General features: G+C 45.5%; 1 protein-coding gene across 1 annotated transcript in view; it reads left to right on the top strand.

Moving 5' to 3' along the window:
- Positions 1-20,047, top strand: part of SNX29 (sorting nexin 29) — a 1,754,850-nt gene that overhangs the window by 236,378 nt on the left and 1,498,425 nt on the right. Inside the window, exon 8 of the mRNA XM_086941425.1 lies at positions 15,213-15,582. Within this exon, the coding sequence (XP_086797551.1) occupies positions 15,213-15,582 (370 nt within the window). The remainder of the gene's footprint in view (positions 1-15,212; positions 15,583-20,047) is intronic.

Here is a 20,047-nt window from a genome sequence, read left to right as displayed (position 1 = left end):
AGGCGGGACTTGACAAGAGACATCAGTTTCTGGCAGAGCAATACACAACATGCAAGTCCCGGCCAGAGGATGGCCACATAATAGTCAATCCACAAGAAGCTGCCTCAACAGCCCACCTGCATTTGCGCCGCCACCCATCCCCCAGCATACCTAACACGGGCCTAAGAATAAAAGGGGAAAAATCATAGAAGAGCAAAGAAAGGCACCATAGAAAAAAACCTGAACTAATATTTAACCCCCCACCCTACACACATGCAGAGGCTATGGCCTACCCCCCCCCTAGCAGAGAGTCTGTCGCCCCATAAACCCGAAATATAGTGAGAGAAGAGAAGAGAGGAAGAAGAGAAAGCAAAAGTGAAAGTAAAATAAAGAATATAATCCAATGACATAGGGAGTAAGAACAGAGAACCCGTCCCTGAACACCCCTAAGAGAAGATCCGGGAGGAGGGTCAGTTAAACATATGCACGAACTCCGCCGGCCCAGTAAGCATTCCCCGCCCCAATAGCAACATCAGATAGAGCAACAGTAAGCAATCAATTGGGGAGAGAGTCAATGCACAATCAGCGATTAAACAAGCCAAATTCGAAGTCCACCCTACCTCCACCCACCCGCCCGGGTGCCAAACAAAGAAAGTCCCCTATCCCTGGCCAGACCTGGGACTCAGTCTCTCACCCCCTCCGCTCGTTAGTCCGGTGTAGTGCAGGAGAACAAAGGAAAATGGCCGCTCGGGGGAGGGGGGAGGTGCACTGCCGAAGGAAGAATGGCGTCCGGTCCCAGGAAAGGAATCCACCACGGTCCCAGTCCTCTCTGGCATGGTCCAGCCGTTGAAGTCACAAATCAGAGCAATCCGAATCCAAGGCGAGCATGCCGGTGATGAAACAGGAGGGCAAAACACTGGTAGCCAGATCCACGTCCTCTCGAGTAGCTGCACACAGTCAAGCATGGAGCAAGGGGGAAACACTGTTTCGGTGATTGTTCCAATAAGTGGCAACAGTCCACCACCAGCCCCAGCGATGGTTACAGTATCACCCACTGCGTCTCCCTGAGACAATGTTGCGGTGTCAGGCTGTAACACCTCCCGTCCGGATGTCTGTAGAAGGCAATGCCCCTGCTCCAGGCTAGAGGCTTGGGCACAGGCATCGAGTCGTGCCCCCAGCGCGCTACAACTGCTCCTCACCTCCAATTGTAGCTCCCCCAGGGCTGCCACAACGTCTGCAAGGGTGAATGCAGGCGGTAGAGATCCCATTTTCGCAGTCCCGTGGGGAGGAGGTGCTCCGATCCCTTTCGCGCCGGGGAGCTCGTTGCTCTGTAGGAAGGCTGCGTAGAGTGTCCTTCAGTGGCACGCCGTCTGCTCCACCATCTTGACTTCTGCCCAGCGCGGTAGTGCGGGGGGAGACAGGGGGAAGCAGCGGGACTCGATCAGGCGGCTATCAACAACCCCCAGGCTAACAATGATCCGCCCGTCTCAATGGATCTGCCGCGGGCCGACAAGTGTATGAGGAAGCACACAGATCCGGGTAGGGCTCGCCGTCGCAAGCCAGCGGGACTCGCGGAACGGAGCAGAAGTATGGCGGCCAAGAACAAAGGACCCGCTGGCAAGGCGCCCCAGCCGTCCGTCACCAGGCAGCCCAGGGAGTATACAGCGGTCCCCGTCGGCAGGCAGTGCGTTGGTCGTGTTCCACCAAGGAAGCGCCGTCAAGTCGCACCACCCCCGCTGCAGTCCAACTGCGGGAGGGGGCGCGAGGGCATCGGGGCGCTACAGAGCTAGCTGGGTCTCGGGCCAGGGCGCGTCTGTCCACAGCGTCGGAACCCGGGCGGGTGGAGAGGCCGGCGGAACACCGGCAGCAGCAGCTCCGTCACCCGCACCTTTCTGAACAAAAACTGGGTAGCCGGGCAAGCAGGATCGTGGTGCGGGATTCCGGGGCCGGCGGAGCCGAAGGCTGCACGTCCGCTCAGGTCGCCATCTTGGCTCCTCCTCCCTTAAGCGCATTCTTACCTCTCTTACTCATCATTCGCAAATGGGATTTGTACCAGGCCGCCCATCACATAATCCTCTCCGCACATTAGCTCATATGGTGTGGTAATCAGTGGACCTCACAGATTAAGCCCTGGCATTGTCATTAGATGCATCAAGGGCCTTTGACAGGATAGAATGGGACTATTTGTTTGCCACACTCCAGAAATGTGGCCTTCAACTCCAGGGTGAAAGACCTTTTGATTCCCTCTCAGCGCAGGTCAATTGTGGTGACTTTTTTTCTGACTCCTTCCTGGCCCAATGGGGGTATCCATCAAGGTTTCCCACTCACCCCCCTGTTATTTCTACTTGCAGTGGAACCCTTAGAAGTGTCAATGTGCCAACACCCGGAGGTCCTTTAAGACTGTATATATATGCAGATGATATTTTGCTTACCTTATCGGCCTTATCCTTCTCTATCCCTGAAGTGTTGGAGACTATTAATGCCTTTGCAGCAGTATCTGGCTACAAAGTGAATTGAGGAAAGAGCGAGGCCTTCCCTTTATTACAGATCACCACTTGCGCTGCCATTGAATTACCCATTTCAGTGGAAGAACTCTTGCCTTAAATATCTAGTAAATAGGGGCCTGGAACGCTTGATTGTGGATAATCTGGACCCAATAATGGAACAAATGCGACTGGACATTGTAAGTGCTGCCTGGATGCGGGCCCATGAGCTCTATAAGGTGATGGCATTGCTTAGACTTTTGCCTATTCCTCATTACCATCAATCTACTCACTACCCCTCCCCTCTGGTCTTCTTCCCTGTTACTCTTTACTTTCTTCATTCTAGAGCTTACTCTCTCATCCCTCTCTTTGTGTCTTAAATATTGTACATAAGTTTTGGTTGTTATTGGTACGTGTATCACTGCCAACATTTGTATCCCTACATGGGTGTAAGCTTATCTTGCATGTCACTGTTTTTGCTGTTATTTCTCAACTCTTAAAATAATTGAAACAAAAAAAAGAACGGTTATGTTATGCAGAATGTAGAATTAGAAGGGTTAGTGTGTTCTAGGTATATATGTAGTATGCAGAATGTTGAGAGCAGATGATGCTCTGCTTTACTAGTGCTTGTACGATTTCTCCATGCTCTACAAGGTTGTTCTATAAAGAAGGAATTTGCACAGCTTAATCGGAGTCCGAGATCACTACAGGTGCCTAACTGTGAAAGGTAGGATTTCTTTATCAGTATGAAGGGATGAGACTTGGGAGTAGATAAGGAGATAATGTCCAGGAAGTCTTGAGTATCTGACGAATATTTGCCATTTAATACTCGAGTACTGTGAGATCCCTTCTTCAAGTGGGCAAGTACTCTTGGGTGCTGAGTACCTTCACTTATTTCATTGGAAAGTGCGAGTGCCTGCCCCTTCCATTAGGCATGCGCTGCTTTTAGTGGATGAGTACTGGCACTTCTCAGCGGCAGACATGTACTCTAGCATAGTTAATACCTGCACTTCTGGATCATATGATATGCAATGAGTGAAAACTACTCAGCATGTTTCAGACTAGTTGCTGACATAAGAAGGTACAATAGAGTTCAGCATCTTGCACCCAGGATAAAAAAACAGAAAGTAATTAAGCTTAGCTTACAAATGTAATACAGTTAAATTAGTAGTTGAGCAAATTGTTGCTAATTATACAGAGCAAACAGAGGAGGTTTATTTAATCACATTAAGTTTGTTATCTATTAACAACTTTTTAGTCGGTATTGTAGGCAGAGAAATTGGGGGCGTAGTGCTTATGAATGCTAAGACTTTTCTAAATTTTGTGGGCTTTATCCAAGGATGATGTGTTAAAGGTGCATTTCTTGAAAGGTGTGATGCAGAAAGATCTTTTGCTTTTAAATCGTGGTTTTTGTGAGCCTCCAGACATGGATAACTTTGAGAGAGGTATCTAGGAGTTTTGAGATGGAAGACTTGGTAGCTAATGCGAGCGGTTCTTAGGATGCATCTTGCATTAGTAGCTATTTGAGTAAGGTAAGAGTGGGGTGATGTGTTCACATTTTTGGAGTTGGTTAGAAATCTTGAGGTAACGTGAAGGACAGTGCTAAGTGTAGCTTGTCTGCTTCTACGGAGACAGGTAAAGAGGGCTGACCTGCAGTTAAGATGAGAAAGTACCAATGCTTGTTAGGATGATGTAAGTCTTGGGTAGAGAGTACACGCTTAAGGTTTTCATGCTTCAGAAGTTGAAATCTTGCCGATTTAGCCATGAGCTGAATGTGCACTTTGAGGTGATGTTTTTCGCCTAGTTTGAAACCTAGGGGTTTGTCAAGGGGTGATGAGATTTGGAAAAATACCTTCATTCTTAATGCTGTTAAACCGGATACATCTATTGTTATGGATAGTGCTGGGGGAGAGTAAAAGAAATTCTGTGTTTGAAGTATTGAATTTTAAGAATTTATTTATGAAGACCGACATTCATCCGAATGGATATCACGGCGCTAACGGACGGTCCTTTACAGTTGAAAAATACAGTAGTGAGGGAGATTCTAAAACTTATCAGGCTTTGGGAAATAGGTGTGTTTTCAGCTTTTTCCTGAATAGCGGGTGGCAATTGATAAGTCGAAGTTCAGATGGAAATTTGTTCCAAGATTTTGCCGCCAAATAAGAAAAGGAGCGACCCCCTAATCTAGACTTTTTAATATAATGGGAAGATAGAACTTGACTCTGCCTTGGAGAATTTTCGGTCCGAACTGATGCAGGGCCTTGTGTGCATGACACAATAATTTGAACTTGGCCCTCTGTCTCATAGGGAGCTAGTGTAGGGTATTCATGCATTCCGAGGCTGAGCTATACTTCTTCATATTACATACTGCTTTAGCCGCCGCATTCTGGACTAGCTGGAATCAGCAGAACAGGTAGTCCCCCATACTTACAAAAAGAGCTTTCCCGTAATCTAGCCTACTAATAAGCAGTGCCTGAACGAGGGTTTTTCTCCACTCCAGCGGAATCCACTGGAATGTTCTGTTTAGCATTTTTAGGATAGCGAAGCTTTTCCCGCAGAGTGCATGTACTTGATTCTGCATGGTGAGTGCGTTATCCACGAGAATTCCCAGATTTTATGCAACCTGTTAGGGAACCGGAGGATTACCCATGGTAGAAGGCCACCAAGTTGTGTTCCAAACTTGATGAGCACCCCTGAAACAATAACATTTCTGACTTGTCTGCATTTAATTTCAGACAATGGTCCGACATCCATGCTTCCATTTCTGTAAGGCAGCTGATAAGTCTGGTCCTAGTGTCATCTGTCCATCTAAAGCAACCATCAGCTGGGTATCATCTGCATAGGTACATATACTGATGCCCCACTTTCCACATATCTCTGCTAAACAGGACACATAAATATTAAAAAGAGTGGGGGTCAGCGATGCACCCTGTGGTACACCATATTTAATGGAAGATGGAGTGGAAGAGAAAGTACCCAGGTGTATGGTTTGCATTTGGTTGGTCAGAAATGAGTGGAGCCATTGTAGAGCTTTAGAGTGTATGCCCTTGGTGGTTAGTGCTTTTAACAAGAGATTGTGTGAAACTGTATCGAACGCTGCGGACAGGTCCAATAATATCAATGCAACAGCTTTTCCCTTATCTGCCACGCATCTGATGTTGTCCAATACTGCAAAGACTGTTGTCTCAGTACTATTATTAGTTCTGAAGCCTGTCTGGGAAATATCCAGAAGTTCATTGGCTTCCAGATACTAGGTTAACTGTCTGTTCCCTAATTTCTCCATTACTTTAGACAGATAGGGCAGTTGCGATATAGGATGGTAATTCCCTTGATTATGGACTTCGGAACCTGCCTTTTTTAACAAAGGAGTTACAGTAGCGTTCTTCCAGGTCCAAGTGGCAAGAGCCTTTGGAATTCTTGGAATTAACCGGGAGGCGAAATACCTTAGGAGGATGCCACCACGACCACAGCGGTCGGAGAAGGATAAGGATAAGGAGAAGGGGAAGTCTCGCCCGGACTCTGTAGCTGTTAAACAACCACCCGATACTGTAAGGAAGGAGGTTGTACCTGCGACCCTGAAATCGGGTGCGATCCGGAAGATTGTCGTGCCGGCTCCAGCAATGAAGGGGAAAAAAACAGAAGCCCGAAGTAAAGCGCCAACAAGCGGGGAGCAACCCGATGACGGGACTCCCACAGTAGTAGCGTCATCGGACGTAGAGAAACAGAAGATAGGGGGGCTGGCACGAGGCAAGGATGTTGCGCTTCTGCAGCCCACCTTAACGGAAGTTTTTACCCCAAAAATCGGGCAGAGGATTGAGGAAAGTTTTGCCCGTCTTGAAGGCGTCCTCGAGGACGCTGCAGAGGACGCCGCTTCTGACGCGGCTTTGGTCGTTGCTAGGCAACGTTCGCACACAGACTCGGCTTCAGGTTCGCACGGAGGCGGTGGTGGCGGTGAGTTCGCTGGTAGTCTGTCGAGTGTAACCAGGATAACAGCGTCTCCCGCAGCCCATGAGGCAGACAGGCACTAGGGTAAGACTACTCATACCGGAGGGGCAAACACCTTAGTTGACAGTGGGGTGAATGAGGGCCTATGGTCCGGTACAGCAGGGAGTGCAGACATGCTTGAGGCCCTAATACAGGTTGAGGCCGAATTGAAAGCAGGGAGTTCAAGGGGCAGCAAGGCCAGCCTGGTTAATAAGAGGAGTTTGTTATCGAATAATGTGGAGGGGCCTGAGGGAGCTGAAGGAGGCTCAGCAGAGGGGGACTGCTTCTATTCTGTGAACGAGGATACGGATGCCTCAGGTACAAGTGAGTCTGGGACAGAGGAGGAGGACGATGGGTCGCTCTCGGACTCCAGTATGTCAGGGAAAGAAAGTACACAGAAAAAGAGATGGACTAAAGGAAGAAACCAGACTTCGGGATCAGGGTCACCTACCAGGGTGGGGAAGAAACTTCTCTGGGACTACTCGGCCACCTCACAGACCTATGAAGAGAATAATTCGGCACAGCTTCAGGCACCTTTGGATGTGATTACCAACACGCTGAAGCAGATCCAAGGGGAGGCTAGGGCCGAAAGTCGAAGGGCAAGACACGCGATGAAAAAACTTCATAACACTCTGAAGAAGGTCCACAAACTGTATGATGGTATGGCAAATAGAGTCTCTGAGGTTGAAGAGAGAACAGGAAGATTGGAGGACGATGTGGGAGCTTGGCAGGAGTTTAAAAACAACCAAGAAAAGGTGACCGGCGACATGCTCTGGAAGATGGAGGAGTTTGAAAACCGCCAGCGGCGGAATAACATCCGCCTTTTGGGTGTGGAAGAAGGGACAGAGGGGCAGTATATTCTGCAATTTGTTGTAAAATTGCTTCGAGGGGCTTTTCCGGAATCAGACTGGCAGTGGCAGAGGGAGATACAACGGGCCCATAGGTTCCCCTTTACAATCAGGAAAGGACGGGGAGGAGGGGGTCAGACAGGTAAACCACCCCTCCCTAGAGAAATTTTGATATATGTTGGGAATTATCTTCTTAGAGAAGAGATTATGGAGAAGGCAAGACCAGATAGTAGACGGTCATTTGAGGGTACCTCCTTTTTCGCCAGGCCGGACTTCTACCACGTCACCGTAGAGAGGAGGTGGAGGCTGAGGCAGCTCATTAAGTCGTTTCAGTCATTGGGCTCTGAGGCTTATCTGCTATTTCCAGCAAGGCTAAAGGTGGTTACAAGAGGGAATGTATCAATGTACTGGTCGGAAGTCAAAGCTCAACAGTTTTTGGAGCAATTAAAGTCACAGAAAGGAGGTTAAAAAGGAGGCGCATGGCTGAAGTGTCTAAGTATATGGTATAGGATGCCAATGTTCAGGTATTTTAATGGGGGAGCACGGGGTACTACAAGGAATTTGGGGGGGCAGAGAGGGAGGTTAGCGACTTCCACATACTGTAGCAACCACACATAGGTCTCTTTGACCTATTTGCCCATAGAGGGGGGGAGGGGGTGGGGCCAGGAAAGGTGGGTAGGGAGGCACAAGCAAAACAGCAAACACAGTACTTGGTCATGAAATCACAATACATGCAATCAAGTGACGATCTCAACTTGAGAAATAGCATGTGGGGTTGGTTACTATCATGTACGGAAGGGATCTTAGCCCATGGGGAAATGATTGACATTTCTAAATGAGATGTAGGATTGCTACCATAAATGTCTGTGGTTTAAGTGATGTAAATAAAAGACTCAGGGTGGCGGCACTGCTGAGAATGCTGCGGTTGGATTTAGTATGCCTGCAAGAAACGCATATAGAGGCATCAAAAAGCTATCTTTTGGGACAACTGGGATTTGCTGTTCTTGCAAACTCTAAGCAAGGATCCAGGAATAGGGGAGTGGCTATCTTGGGTAGAACTGGGGATGTGGTTGTGATTAGGAAAAAGGAGGATGAGTGGGGGCGATGGGTGATTCTAGAATTTAAAGGGGAGAAATTCACCCTCGCTACGGTCTATGGATCAACTGAGGATGATCCCGAGATCTTTCAATATTTGGATATGGAATTGGCGAATTGGGTAGAGCCAATAGTAACCTGCAGGGACTTTAATATACATGATCCTAAAAGTACATTTCTACAGGTGGGAGGTTGTTATCCAGGTAGGAAAAGGAGAACGTATAGAGCACTATCTGATCTGGTTATTCACAATTCTCTGATCAATCCTTGGATCAAGATTTATCCAAGCAGAGATGGTAGTACATTTTATTCTGCCCCTCATAGAGTGATGGTCAGATTAGATTATTTTCTGATTTCTGGTTCCTTGCAACATCCCCGCGTGGTATCAGATCATAGCCCCTTAGTTTTAATTATTGTAATAGCTCAGGATCAGAGGAAGGAAAGACAATGGACCTTTGAGAGAGCTTTGCTCAAGGATGAGGGATATAGGGAGTACATGGAAGGTTGGATTAGGAGCTTTTTGGATATTAATAGAGGAACAGCTGCTCCAGGGGTGGTCTGGGATGCATTTAAGGCCGGTGTGCGGGGGGGAAACTATGAGCTATGTACTCTCAGCGCAGAAAAGGGAAAAAGGCAGAATAGAGGAGATAAACAAAAAACTGATGGAAGCTGAAGAGGAATTGGGGGTAGCCATCCGGCAGCGGTTGCCATTAGAAACACATTTACTTAGAATCGTTTCCCCCAAGGCAGCAGCCACAGAGCATATATCTAAGAAGGCAGCGGAGAATTATTTCATTAAGAAGGAAGGGGCATATGAGTTTAGTGAGAAGGTTGGCCATCTGCTGGCGGTCCGAACTAGGCAGAGGCTTGCAGCATCAGACATCTCGGAGATCATAGATGGTCAAGGGGATAGCGTTGTAGGGGTAGAAGGAGTGAGGGAATTTTTTAGGCAGTTATATGCATCCCTATACCGGGAGGGCAGGGGGGAGAGCTCCGAGAGATTGAGGGGTACTTAAGGGGTGTCACACCACCACTTATTGCCGCAGAAAGTAAGGAGGAGCTGGAAGCACCTTTCCAGGCGGAAGAATTTTTAAGGGCATTAAGTACTCTACCATCGGGTAAAGCCGCCGGTCCTGATCAACTGCCGGTGGAATTTTATAAAACATTTCAAGGAGTATTAGGCGCAGATATGTTTAATATGATGAGGCAAGCACAACTTGGGGAAGCAATTCCTAATTCATGGGGTGGAGCAGATATAGTGGTGATCCTTAAGAAAGGGAAACCGTCAAATCAGCCAGGCTCTTATAGACCAATCACCCTCATTAACGCTGATGTTAGAGTCCACTCGAAAATGCTGGCCAAGAGACTTGCAGGGATCATTGAGAGCTTAGTAATCTGCTCACAGCATGGCTTCATACCGGGCAAAGGGACTACACAACACACCAGACAGGTGATCACAATGTTTGATGCGGCAGGTATTCTGGTAGACCCTATGGCGGCACTTTTTCTTGATGCCGAGAAGGCATTTGATAGGGTCTCCTGGGAATAACTATGGTGTACCCTAAGGTGGAGTGGTATAGGGAAACGGTTTATTAAAGCAATGCAGACTTTATATAAGAACCCATCAGATAGAATATGGGTCAATAGAGGGTATTCAGCAGCAGTCAAAATAGAAAGAGGAACTAGACAAGGTTGCCCATTATCCCCTCTTCTATTTGCGCTATATCTAGATCCCTTTCTGCGTAAATTGGAAAGTAACCAAGGGATCCCCAGATTGAGCCTGAATGGCTGTGAAGCAAAAACGCTGGCTTATGCAGAAGACGTAGCCATTTTAACATCTAGCCCGGAGGGTGCCATTAGGGAGGTTGAGATGGAGGCTCAGAATTTTGCCCAAGTCTCTGGTTACAGTCTAAATAAATCTAAGACCTAGATAATTTGTAATCAGCATGTTCAAGGGGGCATAGACCCAAGAGTCGTAGAGTCAGCAGTATACTTGGGAGTGGTAATATTGGCGGATGTTGAAGTTGTCGTGCAGAACAACATGACTCCCTTGATGGCTAGTGTAAAATCGGATCTGGAACGGTTGAATAACCTCCACCTTTCTCTAATGGGGTGCACGAACATAATTAAGATGCTTATACTGCCTACATTTTTGTATCATTTTAGGGCAATCCCTCTCTTCTTTGAAGCAAAATGGTTCAATACACTGGAAGGTATCCTCAATAGATTTATTTGGGCACAGGGCAAAACTCGTAGGGCATATAGGTTCATGACATTACCGAGAGAAAGTGGTGGATGGGGTGCACCAGACTTCAGACTATATTACTGGGCTGCTGCAATTCAGTATTTGCAAGGGCTGATAGGAGGGGGGGGTTTAGATCAAAGAATAACACATTGCTCCTCTAGATTTTACGCTGCCGTCCTGGGGGAGGATGTGGAAAACTGCTTTTTAACATGTGTAGAGTATGGGTATTATAAAAGGACCAGGTTTAAGACAGTCGAGGCGGGTATCAAGGTATGGAGTGCTTTTATGAAAAAGTTGGGCATAGGGAGATTTAACCGGTATACAAGGTTGTTCAAAAATAGATCTTTTCCAACTGAGGTATTTGGGGATATGACAATGGAAAGGTGGGCGGCGAAGGGGATTGCTCAGATTGGAGACGTTAGGAATTCGGAGGGTTTTGTATTATTTTCGGATTTGAGGGATAGGTACGGATTGGATAGGCAGGATTTTTTTAAGTACCTACAGATAAGGAGTTATCTAGGGAGTAAGCACGGGGGGCAGGTGGGGTTTAACAGAATTGAGATCATAGAGAAAATAAGGTTAGGGGGAATCGCTCGATACGAAGTTTCTATGCCAGTCTCTTAGCTACAAAGCAGGATGATATGGATAAGCATAGTGATAAATGGGCAGGAAAACTGGAGGGCGAGATAGGGTGGTTTCAGGACTCGTTGGATTAAGGACGGACAGTTCTATGCTCTGCGTCGTTGCAGTCGCAACACTACAAAACCCTTTACTCACATTACTATACCCCAGCCAGGATAGCAAAATGGGGTGGCACTACAGGCACTACCTGCCCGCGGTGCAATTCAGTAGAAGCAGATATAATACATATGTTTGCACTATGCCCACAGCTGCACACACTTTTAAAGGATATAGAGAACTTCTTTGAGGTTTCCTTAAGCATTAAGATAAGTCTTAGACCTGTGCACATACTGTTAGGAGTAGTCCCTGAGGATGGTATCTCGCAGCGGGATTTCATCTTTGTTGCCATGGCTGTGTATAGGTTATGCATAGCCAGGGCTTGGTTGGATAAGAACCCCCCAGGGTTGCAAACATGGTTGTCTAATTTGTTGGCAGCATATAATTTAGAAAGACCCATCTACGCAAGGAAAGGCAGGAAAGGAAGTCAGTTGGGGGTACGAATTTGGGAACCTATTAGTAAATGGCGAGCGGGGTTGGGATAGTTATGAGGATTTTGGCAACTTCTGGGTAATGTTTAGGAAATGTCTGTAAGTAGAATTATCTTATGTATGTTTGTAAATTCATTTAATGGAATCAGAGATGAAGTACTGTCACGAATATGTCTATGTTTGCGCTTATCAATTCACGGCCTTGCAATGTCGACGTTCTGTCTAAAAAAACTTATGTGCTGAATGGAAAATAATAAATATATTTAAAAAAAAATAGAAAAGACCAAGTCCAGGGTGTGTCCAGCAATATGGGTGGGTTCACCTACCCATTGTTTTAACTGCAAAATCTCCATATCACTACTAAGATGCTTAGTAGAACAGTCATTTTTATCCTCAAAATCGACATTAAAATCACTTATTACTAGGTAACTCTTATATTTCAGACATATGGTAAACAACTGGGTAAGAAGGTGGGTACTAAAGTCTGCCTTGTAACCGGGAGGGTTATAGATAATCGCTCCACCAAATAGGTTATAAGAGTCCTTCTGAATTTCAAACGCTAATATCTCATGTTATGTTCCGTCCAGAAAATTATGACTTGTATAAGTATTGGTAAAGTTACTAATCTACCAAAAAACAATGTCACCTTTAATCTGCCTTTATCTAATTGAGTCCTCCTTTTTGTTCATCCGAGGTGTATCTTTCTTTGAGTCAGACTCCTTTACTTTTATAATAGTGCGAGTTATTTATTTTCATCATACCGAGGACAGCTTTAGTTCCAAATGCCAGTGAAGTGCATATACATATGCATGACGTTCATTGCTGATTTTCACATTTTGGAGTGTTTCAAGATGGTAATTTAATACCCGATTATATCTCGTTTATATATATATATATATATATATATATATATATATATATATATACACATACATACATACATATATATATATATATATATGCAGAGCTTGGCTTCCTCAGTGGGTGCGTCTTGCAACAAATGGGACCATAGGACTGGGCACCGATTGCAACGATAATGCACACTCTCTAAAGTGGAGAGGTGTGGCTCACTGGTTAGAGGCGGCAGACCCGAGTGCAGAGAACGGCCCGGGACCAGGGTTCGATTCCCGACGCGGCAGGGTCTTGGACCAGGATCAGCGGACTGATAATTCTCGCATCGGTGCCTACTCCGACCAGGGAGCACACTCGGCAACTCTGGGCATTAGCTTGCCTCATCTCCACAACGGCCCCACACAAACGCCGGGGATGCCTGGTTTCACCTTGGAGACCCCCAGGAGGGACTATCTCACAGGGAAAGCCAGGACGGGTTCCCCAGCGGTCTATAGCGCTACGAGGCCTCCGGGTAGCAGTGCGCTTTACAAGACATAACAATTTAAATTTAAAGGAAAGGCTGCAGAGAGAGCTGTGGTGAAAGATGGGAGTGGTAGTTCTCAAACTACATTTCTGTCTCTCTTTGAAAGCAGACCTGGCATGCCTATGCAAGGCTGGGCTAGGTTGCCCACGTGGGGGGTTAGGGGAGGGGGGAGGTGATGTTGATAGTTTCTGACTTCACCCTGCTGCGGATCGGTAAGCTCTCTTGGGGTCCCAGTGACCCTCATTGTATCTTCCCACATGGCCGTATGAGGTGCCTTAACTATGCGTCACTTTCAGAGTGGTGAACAGTTAGTCCACCGTTCAGACCCTTTTTTGCCTCTGTGTTCACATCAGCAATAAGGCACAAGCTCTGAGGTAAGAAAGCGGTCCCTTTTTTCTATGTGGAAATGTCGCCTTGCATATGAGGATACAAACCATTCACTTTGCTCAAGCATAAAATGTTCAACTGCTCAGTAGGTATTACTAGAGGGCCCCAATAAGCATGTGCGCCCTCTTCTGTAGTAAGTAAGTGTGCAGTTGTGCAAACATTGGGTGAAAGTGCCCGCTGTGCCCCTGGGGCATTTGTGTAACTCGGACCCTGTATATTCACTCATAATAGTGTATTATGCGAGGCAAAAGGGTTTAATATCTGCATCCTAGGGCCACTTGTCCAATACACAGCCCTACATCCTGGTGTAACTCACCACACTGCACTGTATCACCCAGCTCACTAGACTGTATCCTAGAAACACTAACCCACTGCACTACATAGTAGCCAAGCGACAGCTCATCATTAAATTATATTGTGGGGACATTAAAGTGCAACATTCCCCTTACCGTCACAACAGTATCTCCCCTACATTGGACTGAAATATTTAGGTATTTTTCCACGGCGTTTTACCCTATCACAAGTATCACAGTGATGTTATGGACACTAACCTTACCACAGAGCTATGCAGTTAGGGATAGTATCTCATCCAATGCCTCTGCATCATAGTGACATGAAGCCTCTTCCTTATAAAGCAACTTAGGGGATTTCATCTACCACGCTGCACTGCAAGGAATGCTGGGAAACATGCTGCTGATGCTTGTTTCATTAATGCTTGTCTTGTTTGCGGCTCAGTAGGTATATCACCAGGGAATTAATTAGTTTGTGGGTTGGAGAGTTGGACGGCACGCCCTGAACTTCTCTGCACTTTTCCACTTGGTATATTTAAATGGTGCAGTAGTGAAAAAAGGAAACGTTTAGCTGGGAGTTACCATTACCTGCTGTTATTGAGTGCTAGATGAGGGACTCTTAGCATCTTTTTGTTTGATACAGCCTTGTTGAATGTCAGTATACACCCCACATTCATCGCAGGGCCAGTGCTGGTATGTGTGTGCTTTGTTGCTCCCCTGTGACTGCTGTTAGATGAGAGTATGCAGCCAAACCAAAACAAGGGATTGGGTAGGGTTGCGTTGTATTGGGGACTTGCATGGCTTTCTATAGTATGGTAACCATGGAAAGCCCACAGAACAAATGTGTAGATGTACATTGACACTCAATTCCTTCAAAATACCCAAAGCCCTTGTTAGACAACTACTTTTTTTCTCATTAAGGGAGGAGCCTCTCCTTCACCAGCCTACATGGATGTCAACACCCCCACAGAATGCCATTTGTAATGGAATGCTATATGTAATTGATTAGAAATGTAACTCTCCCTGTCTGTCTCCTACCTCCTCCTTCCCTCCTTTTTTCTATCCCTTTTCCTTACCTGTCTCTTTCACTTCTTCTCTGACTATCGTCAGGTGGTGTTAGCTAAGCAAACTGGACATAACGTCTCAACATGAAGCACAAACTGCAATTGTTACAATTCTGCTAACCCTATAACAGATCTGCCAATTTGTTCATGTATAAAAAAATGTAATAAACAATTTTGAAATTAAAACAATGGACTTCCTGTTGTACTCCCCAGCCACTTTAATGTAAGAATGAATTATTTTGGCCTCGTTATTACTCTGTGTTAAAATGTCCTCTTTAAAATGCACCCTGCAGGAGAGACAAAGTGCCCAAGAAAGGAGCGGAAGAAGAAGAAAGTGGTGTCGAACATTATCTCCTTCGATGCCTACGATGAGGACAATGAGCAGAACAGCGCGGACGTTCCGAGGGGAAATGTGTGTTCCAGAGAGAGCTCCGAGGAGTCCTCGTGCGCGCTACCCGCGTCGGAGGTCTCATGCGCACTCAACTCCCTGGGCAGCGAGGGCAGCATTCCTCTGTGGAAGGATCATTCCCTGTGTTTTAATGGGGAATTTTATGATGCGAAAATGGACTTAAAAAGTATTGACGACGAAGACGATGAGGAGGATCCCTGTGAAAAATCAGAGGCATTTCAAGGCATTAATGCTCCGGGAAAAGTTTACGAAGAGTAAGTTCTGTTCCCTTACCCTTAGCTCAGTATGCTTGTACTGTGTCACCCGTAGACCAAACAGCAATGTTCTGCATGGCTTGCTCTGCCTTGCCCAGAAATTCAAAATAAGGTGGTAGAAAAAGCAATCAGGTAGGGGAAGATCTATCCAGAGGCAAAATGTGCAGGCATGAGACCCATGCACATTTCTTTCTGGAACGGTTCTTCACTGGACCTGTGTCTGGAATAATGTGGGATAATTGTTAGGTCAAGCCTGGGCAGTGCATGCGCTGCCCTGTGAGCCATGCTGTATTGGAGTGTGTACTTGAAGCACCGCCCACTCTCCCCTAGTGGTGAATGGTGACATTTGAAAGTGGTGGGGAGTATAATGATTGTCATACTTCACCGTAGCGAGTGAGCGTAGCGAGCAAGCCCGAACAACCTAAGGGGGATTCGGGGGGGGTTCTCCCCTGTGAAACATTTTGAAAAAAGAGTGGAAAAATTGTGCATTTGCAAGCAAATTTGTGAAAGCAGGAAGGGTAATGAAGCAATTGTGAAAGTGCAGTTATTACATTAATAAAGAGATGTCATATAACATAGGTAGCTGCGTACTCAGTATAACCACAGAGCTTCATAACAGACTTTGGGATATAATGCATTTCTGAGTACCTCACAGATGTTTTATATTTAACAAACAACTAAACAGGTCGCAAACTAGCAGCATTCAACATATGTTTACTTTTTGTACCTAAATTCAGCACGTCTATCTTTAAGAGCAGCAAACTTTCCAATAACTTGAACGTTATAGTCTGAGATATTTTGAACTAGCTTGCTCTCTATAGAGAGCATTGCCAAAGCATTTAGTCTTTCCTCAAGCATGGTGTTCCTCAGGAATGTCTTAATCTTCTTTAAGGCGGAAAAAGATCGTTCTGCCTCTGCTGGTTTCATAGGAGTGGTAATGACAATTTTTAGTAAAGCCACGGTCTCTGTAAATGTCTTTTCCATATTACGTTTATGAATTAAAGCCAGCAAAGACCTGGCATCTTTGGCCTTCCAGTACACAGGCATTGAGTACAGTACAGTCAACTCAGTTTTCAGGTCCTCTTGGTTGAGCATAGAATAAGCTTCCACAGCCTCATGCAGAGCATGCTCAGGGAATGATTCATCATATTTTACAAAGTATTCACTTTCCAATAATGCGGCACTCACCAAATGTTTTGTGAAAGCAAACCGCTCTTGTGCATGCACAATTACAATGTCACATATCTCTTTTGCATTTTGGACCAGAGTGGTGATGTTTTTCCTGTGGTTTGAAAAAGTAGAAGCCTCTGGAAGTTTGCTGTCTAAATTGTCAACCTCATCTCTCACTTTGCTTATGCGTTCGAAAAACATAGTGTTTTTTTCACAGAGATAGTATCTATCTCTCGTGCTTGTAACTGATTGTATAAATTCTCGACAGCTGCCATTATGTCTTGAAATAAAAACAGAAAGAACTGAAACTCTCTATCTTTTAGTGTTCTAGCAAAGCCACAGGCTTCACTGTGAGTTTTGAAATCAAAGGTTTCATTGGCTTCTATGGCTTCAAAACATTTCACCAGGTTCTCCCTATATTGATATATTAGTTGGACTGTACGTATGTTAAAGTATTTTTGATCGTATGTGTCTATTCCTATCAACTGCTTCATTGTGTTTCTGTATTGTTTGACGGTATGCATCATTTATGTGCTGCTCAATCAGTGCGTCTCCCAACAATCCCAGTCTCGTCAGGTTCCCCATATGCTTTCTTGTGTGTGCATGCTTCTTTATTTTTTCAGACAGATGCTTCAAGTCTATCACTCCTTCTCTTGTCCAAGGAAATTCACCATTAAACAGCAAGCAGGGGAAGCAGACAGTTTGTTTTTTGGCAGGCACCCTGTAAGCCAATCAGCTTTTGTGTACCAGGTGTTTGAGAATGTACGTTTGTAAGATTTTCCTCTGTCCTGGGTAACTTGTTGCATTTGTAGGTCAGGCCGATCAGGTCCTAATCTCTTTATATGTAGTTTCTCTTCTAGTGGCCCTGCATGGAATGACCGTTTAATGAATTGTTCTACCGTATTCATCATGCCGATGCTGTCCTTACCAATATGAAAGAAGCCTGTCAATAGTCAAAGTACAACATATAAGATTTGGTGCAATATTATCAAATTTCAGTACAAATACATATATCTTGTGCGTTATCACAATATATCTCCAACAGCTCCCCTTTGGACAACAGGACTGCTAAAAATACAGCCTTACTGCCTGCTTCATCTGTGTGCCATTGTGGTTGCTGATGGCACTGAAACAGACACTGTTTGAGAGTCTTGAACAAGGCAAGGAATAGATAGTGTCTTTAACAACCATTATTGCCCAAAGCACAAGGCTAAAGCTCAGTATTAGTAAATTCCATCCACTGAGGGTACAATGTTCAGAATTTGCACCCACCCCAACCATCATGTAGAGTGACCACAAACATAGCCCTAACTCCAATCTAAAAAAAAATATCAACAGTTTCCTTACCTTTAACACAGTTGTTTGCTGGGTCGTAGCCGGGAAGAGCAGCAAAGGAGGTTGGGCCTCTTGTTCTCCGTCCAAACATTGCCCAAAAATTAGGTAATGGTTCAGGTTGTCATGCTTTACCAGGTGCTGAAAATAAAAATATAACAATTAATTTTTTTAACATTAGGGTAATCAAACAAGGACAGGGGGGGGCATAACACTACAATTGTTACCTTGTAGTTTGCATGCAGCTCTTAGATGACAGTTAATAGCTCACTGTTGTATGTTAGGATTTTTACTTACAAACTGAAAGTAACAAAATTATCTCTCTGACAAATGCAGTGACTCGCTGACCTATTTACATCATGTGCTTTCCATGAGTCAAAACTTCCATTAGACAAAACTCTGATCTCTCTCTAGTAAAAACATTAACAATATCCTTGGTGCAACAACATCAAGCGTTGCATGGCTAAACATTTATAAGGTCCCAAAGGCAAGACCTATTGGCTATACCAATGCTTGTTCTGTTTACAGTGGCATCCCCGTGCAAAAGGAAGACTCGCGACATTGGGACTTATTCCTATAGTATTCTGATCTCAATCTCACAAAACAATTGGCATATGTGGGTTGAATTCCTTGTTTGCAAAACCGCTTGAACCATGTTCCCTTATCCTATCTGTGATGAAGCTTTCGGTCACCAGTGATATGTCTGTCATTTCTATTATGGGTTCATTTTAATGATGATTCAACACTTAATGCTGGTGTTAATGGACAATTACTCTTGGATGCCGGTACTCAACCCCCGTTTGAATAGTTGGCGCAAAAGGAAGAGAGGCGTATGAATATTTACCTTCGAACAGGGTCGCCCTCCTTCCTTATAGAAAGCTGGATATAACTGCTTTCCTGAATTATCGTGAACATCTTGTAGCGCGCCATTTTATACATCGGAATAGATTAGTCAATCCATTTAGGATTTATATCATAGAGAAATAACTATTGGCGCCTACAAGTTACAGAGCATCTTATCTGCTGATGGAAAATCGTCCACTCAGCCACATAACCAAATATTTTTAGTATCAAGCTTTCAGAACCACGTTGGTGAAATCCAATACCAGCATCAATTAGTTCTTAATTGTGCAATAGACGGCTACCTGATGAAGGCATGTATGCCGAAACGTGCGTAGTTGACACCTGCCGCACTGCCTCCATCATCTTAACGTCTGTCATTGAATCTGGATATACAACTTTATTGGTGTAAATGAACTATATATAAAAAAGAATGAAAGTTAAAAGATATGCTATATACAGAACAATAAAATGTAACGTTTTTTAGGTCTCGCCTGTCGATGCGCATGCGCATCGAGCTTGCGAGACTATGGGGGCTTAAACAGTCTTTAACCAACTTGCAAGGAATCGTGGCGATTCCTTGCAGTGCCCGTGAAATTCAAGCTCAATGCGCATGCGCATTGAGCTTAAAAGTGCGTGCACATGCCCCCAGCCGCCTGCCTTGCATGTATTTTCCCTCAGACGCACTCCTCCCACACCCCCGCTCCGCCCCCTCCCCTGCCTGCCGTGTCGCATTTCTTAAGTTCCTTCAGCCGCACTCCAGGCCCCTGCTGCTTTCACACCCTCTCCCCGCTCCGCCCCCTCCCCTGCCCGCCGTGTCGCATTTCTCCTCCCCCCTCCCCTTCTCTGCCTTCCCTCCGTCTTTATTTTTTTTACCCGCTCCGCCCCCTCCCCTGCCTGCCGTGTCGCATTACTCCTCCCCCTCCCCTTCTCTCTCTTCCCTTTTAAACTTGTTTGATGAAGTTGGCAGGTCTTCTTTTACACTTCTTGCACTTCTGCACGGTCAGCTCAGCTCTGCTCTTTTAGTAGCCACAGTCCACGACAGTTCATGCTCACCACAAGTGGGCTGCTCCTCCTATCGGCTACCACCCGCCCACTTGCTCGCCTGCCTGCCTCCCGGCAA

The sequence above is a fragment of the Lissotriton vulgaris genome, chromosome 10, assembly GCF_964263255.1.
Source record: "Lissotriton vulgaris chromosome 10, aLisVul1.2, whole genome shotgun sequence".
NCBI classification, from domain to species: Eukaryota; Metazoa; Chordata; class Amphibia; order Caudata; family Salamandridae; genus Lissotriton; species Lissotriton vulgaris.
The sequence above is the reverse complement of the archived record's forward strand: the minus strand, read 5'-3'. Positions and strand labels throughout refer to the sequence as shown.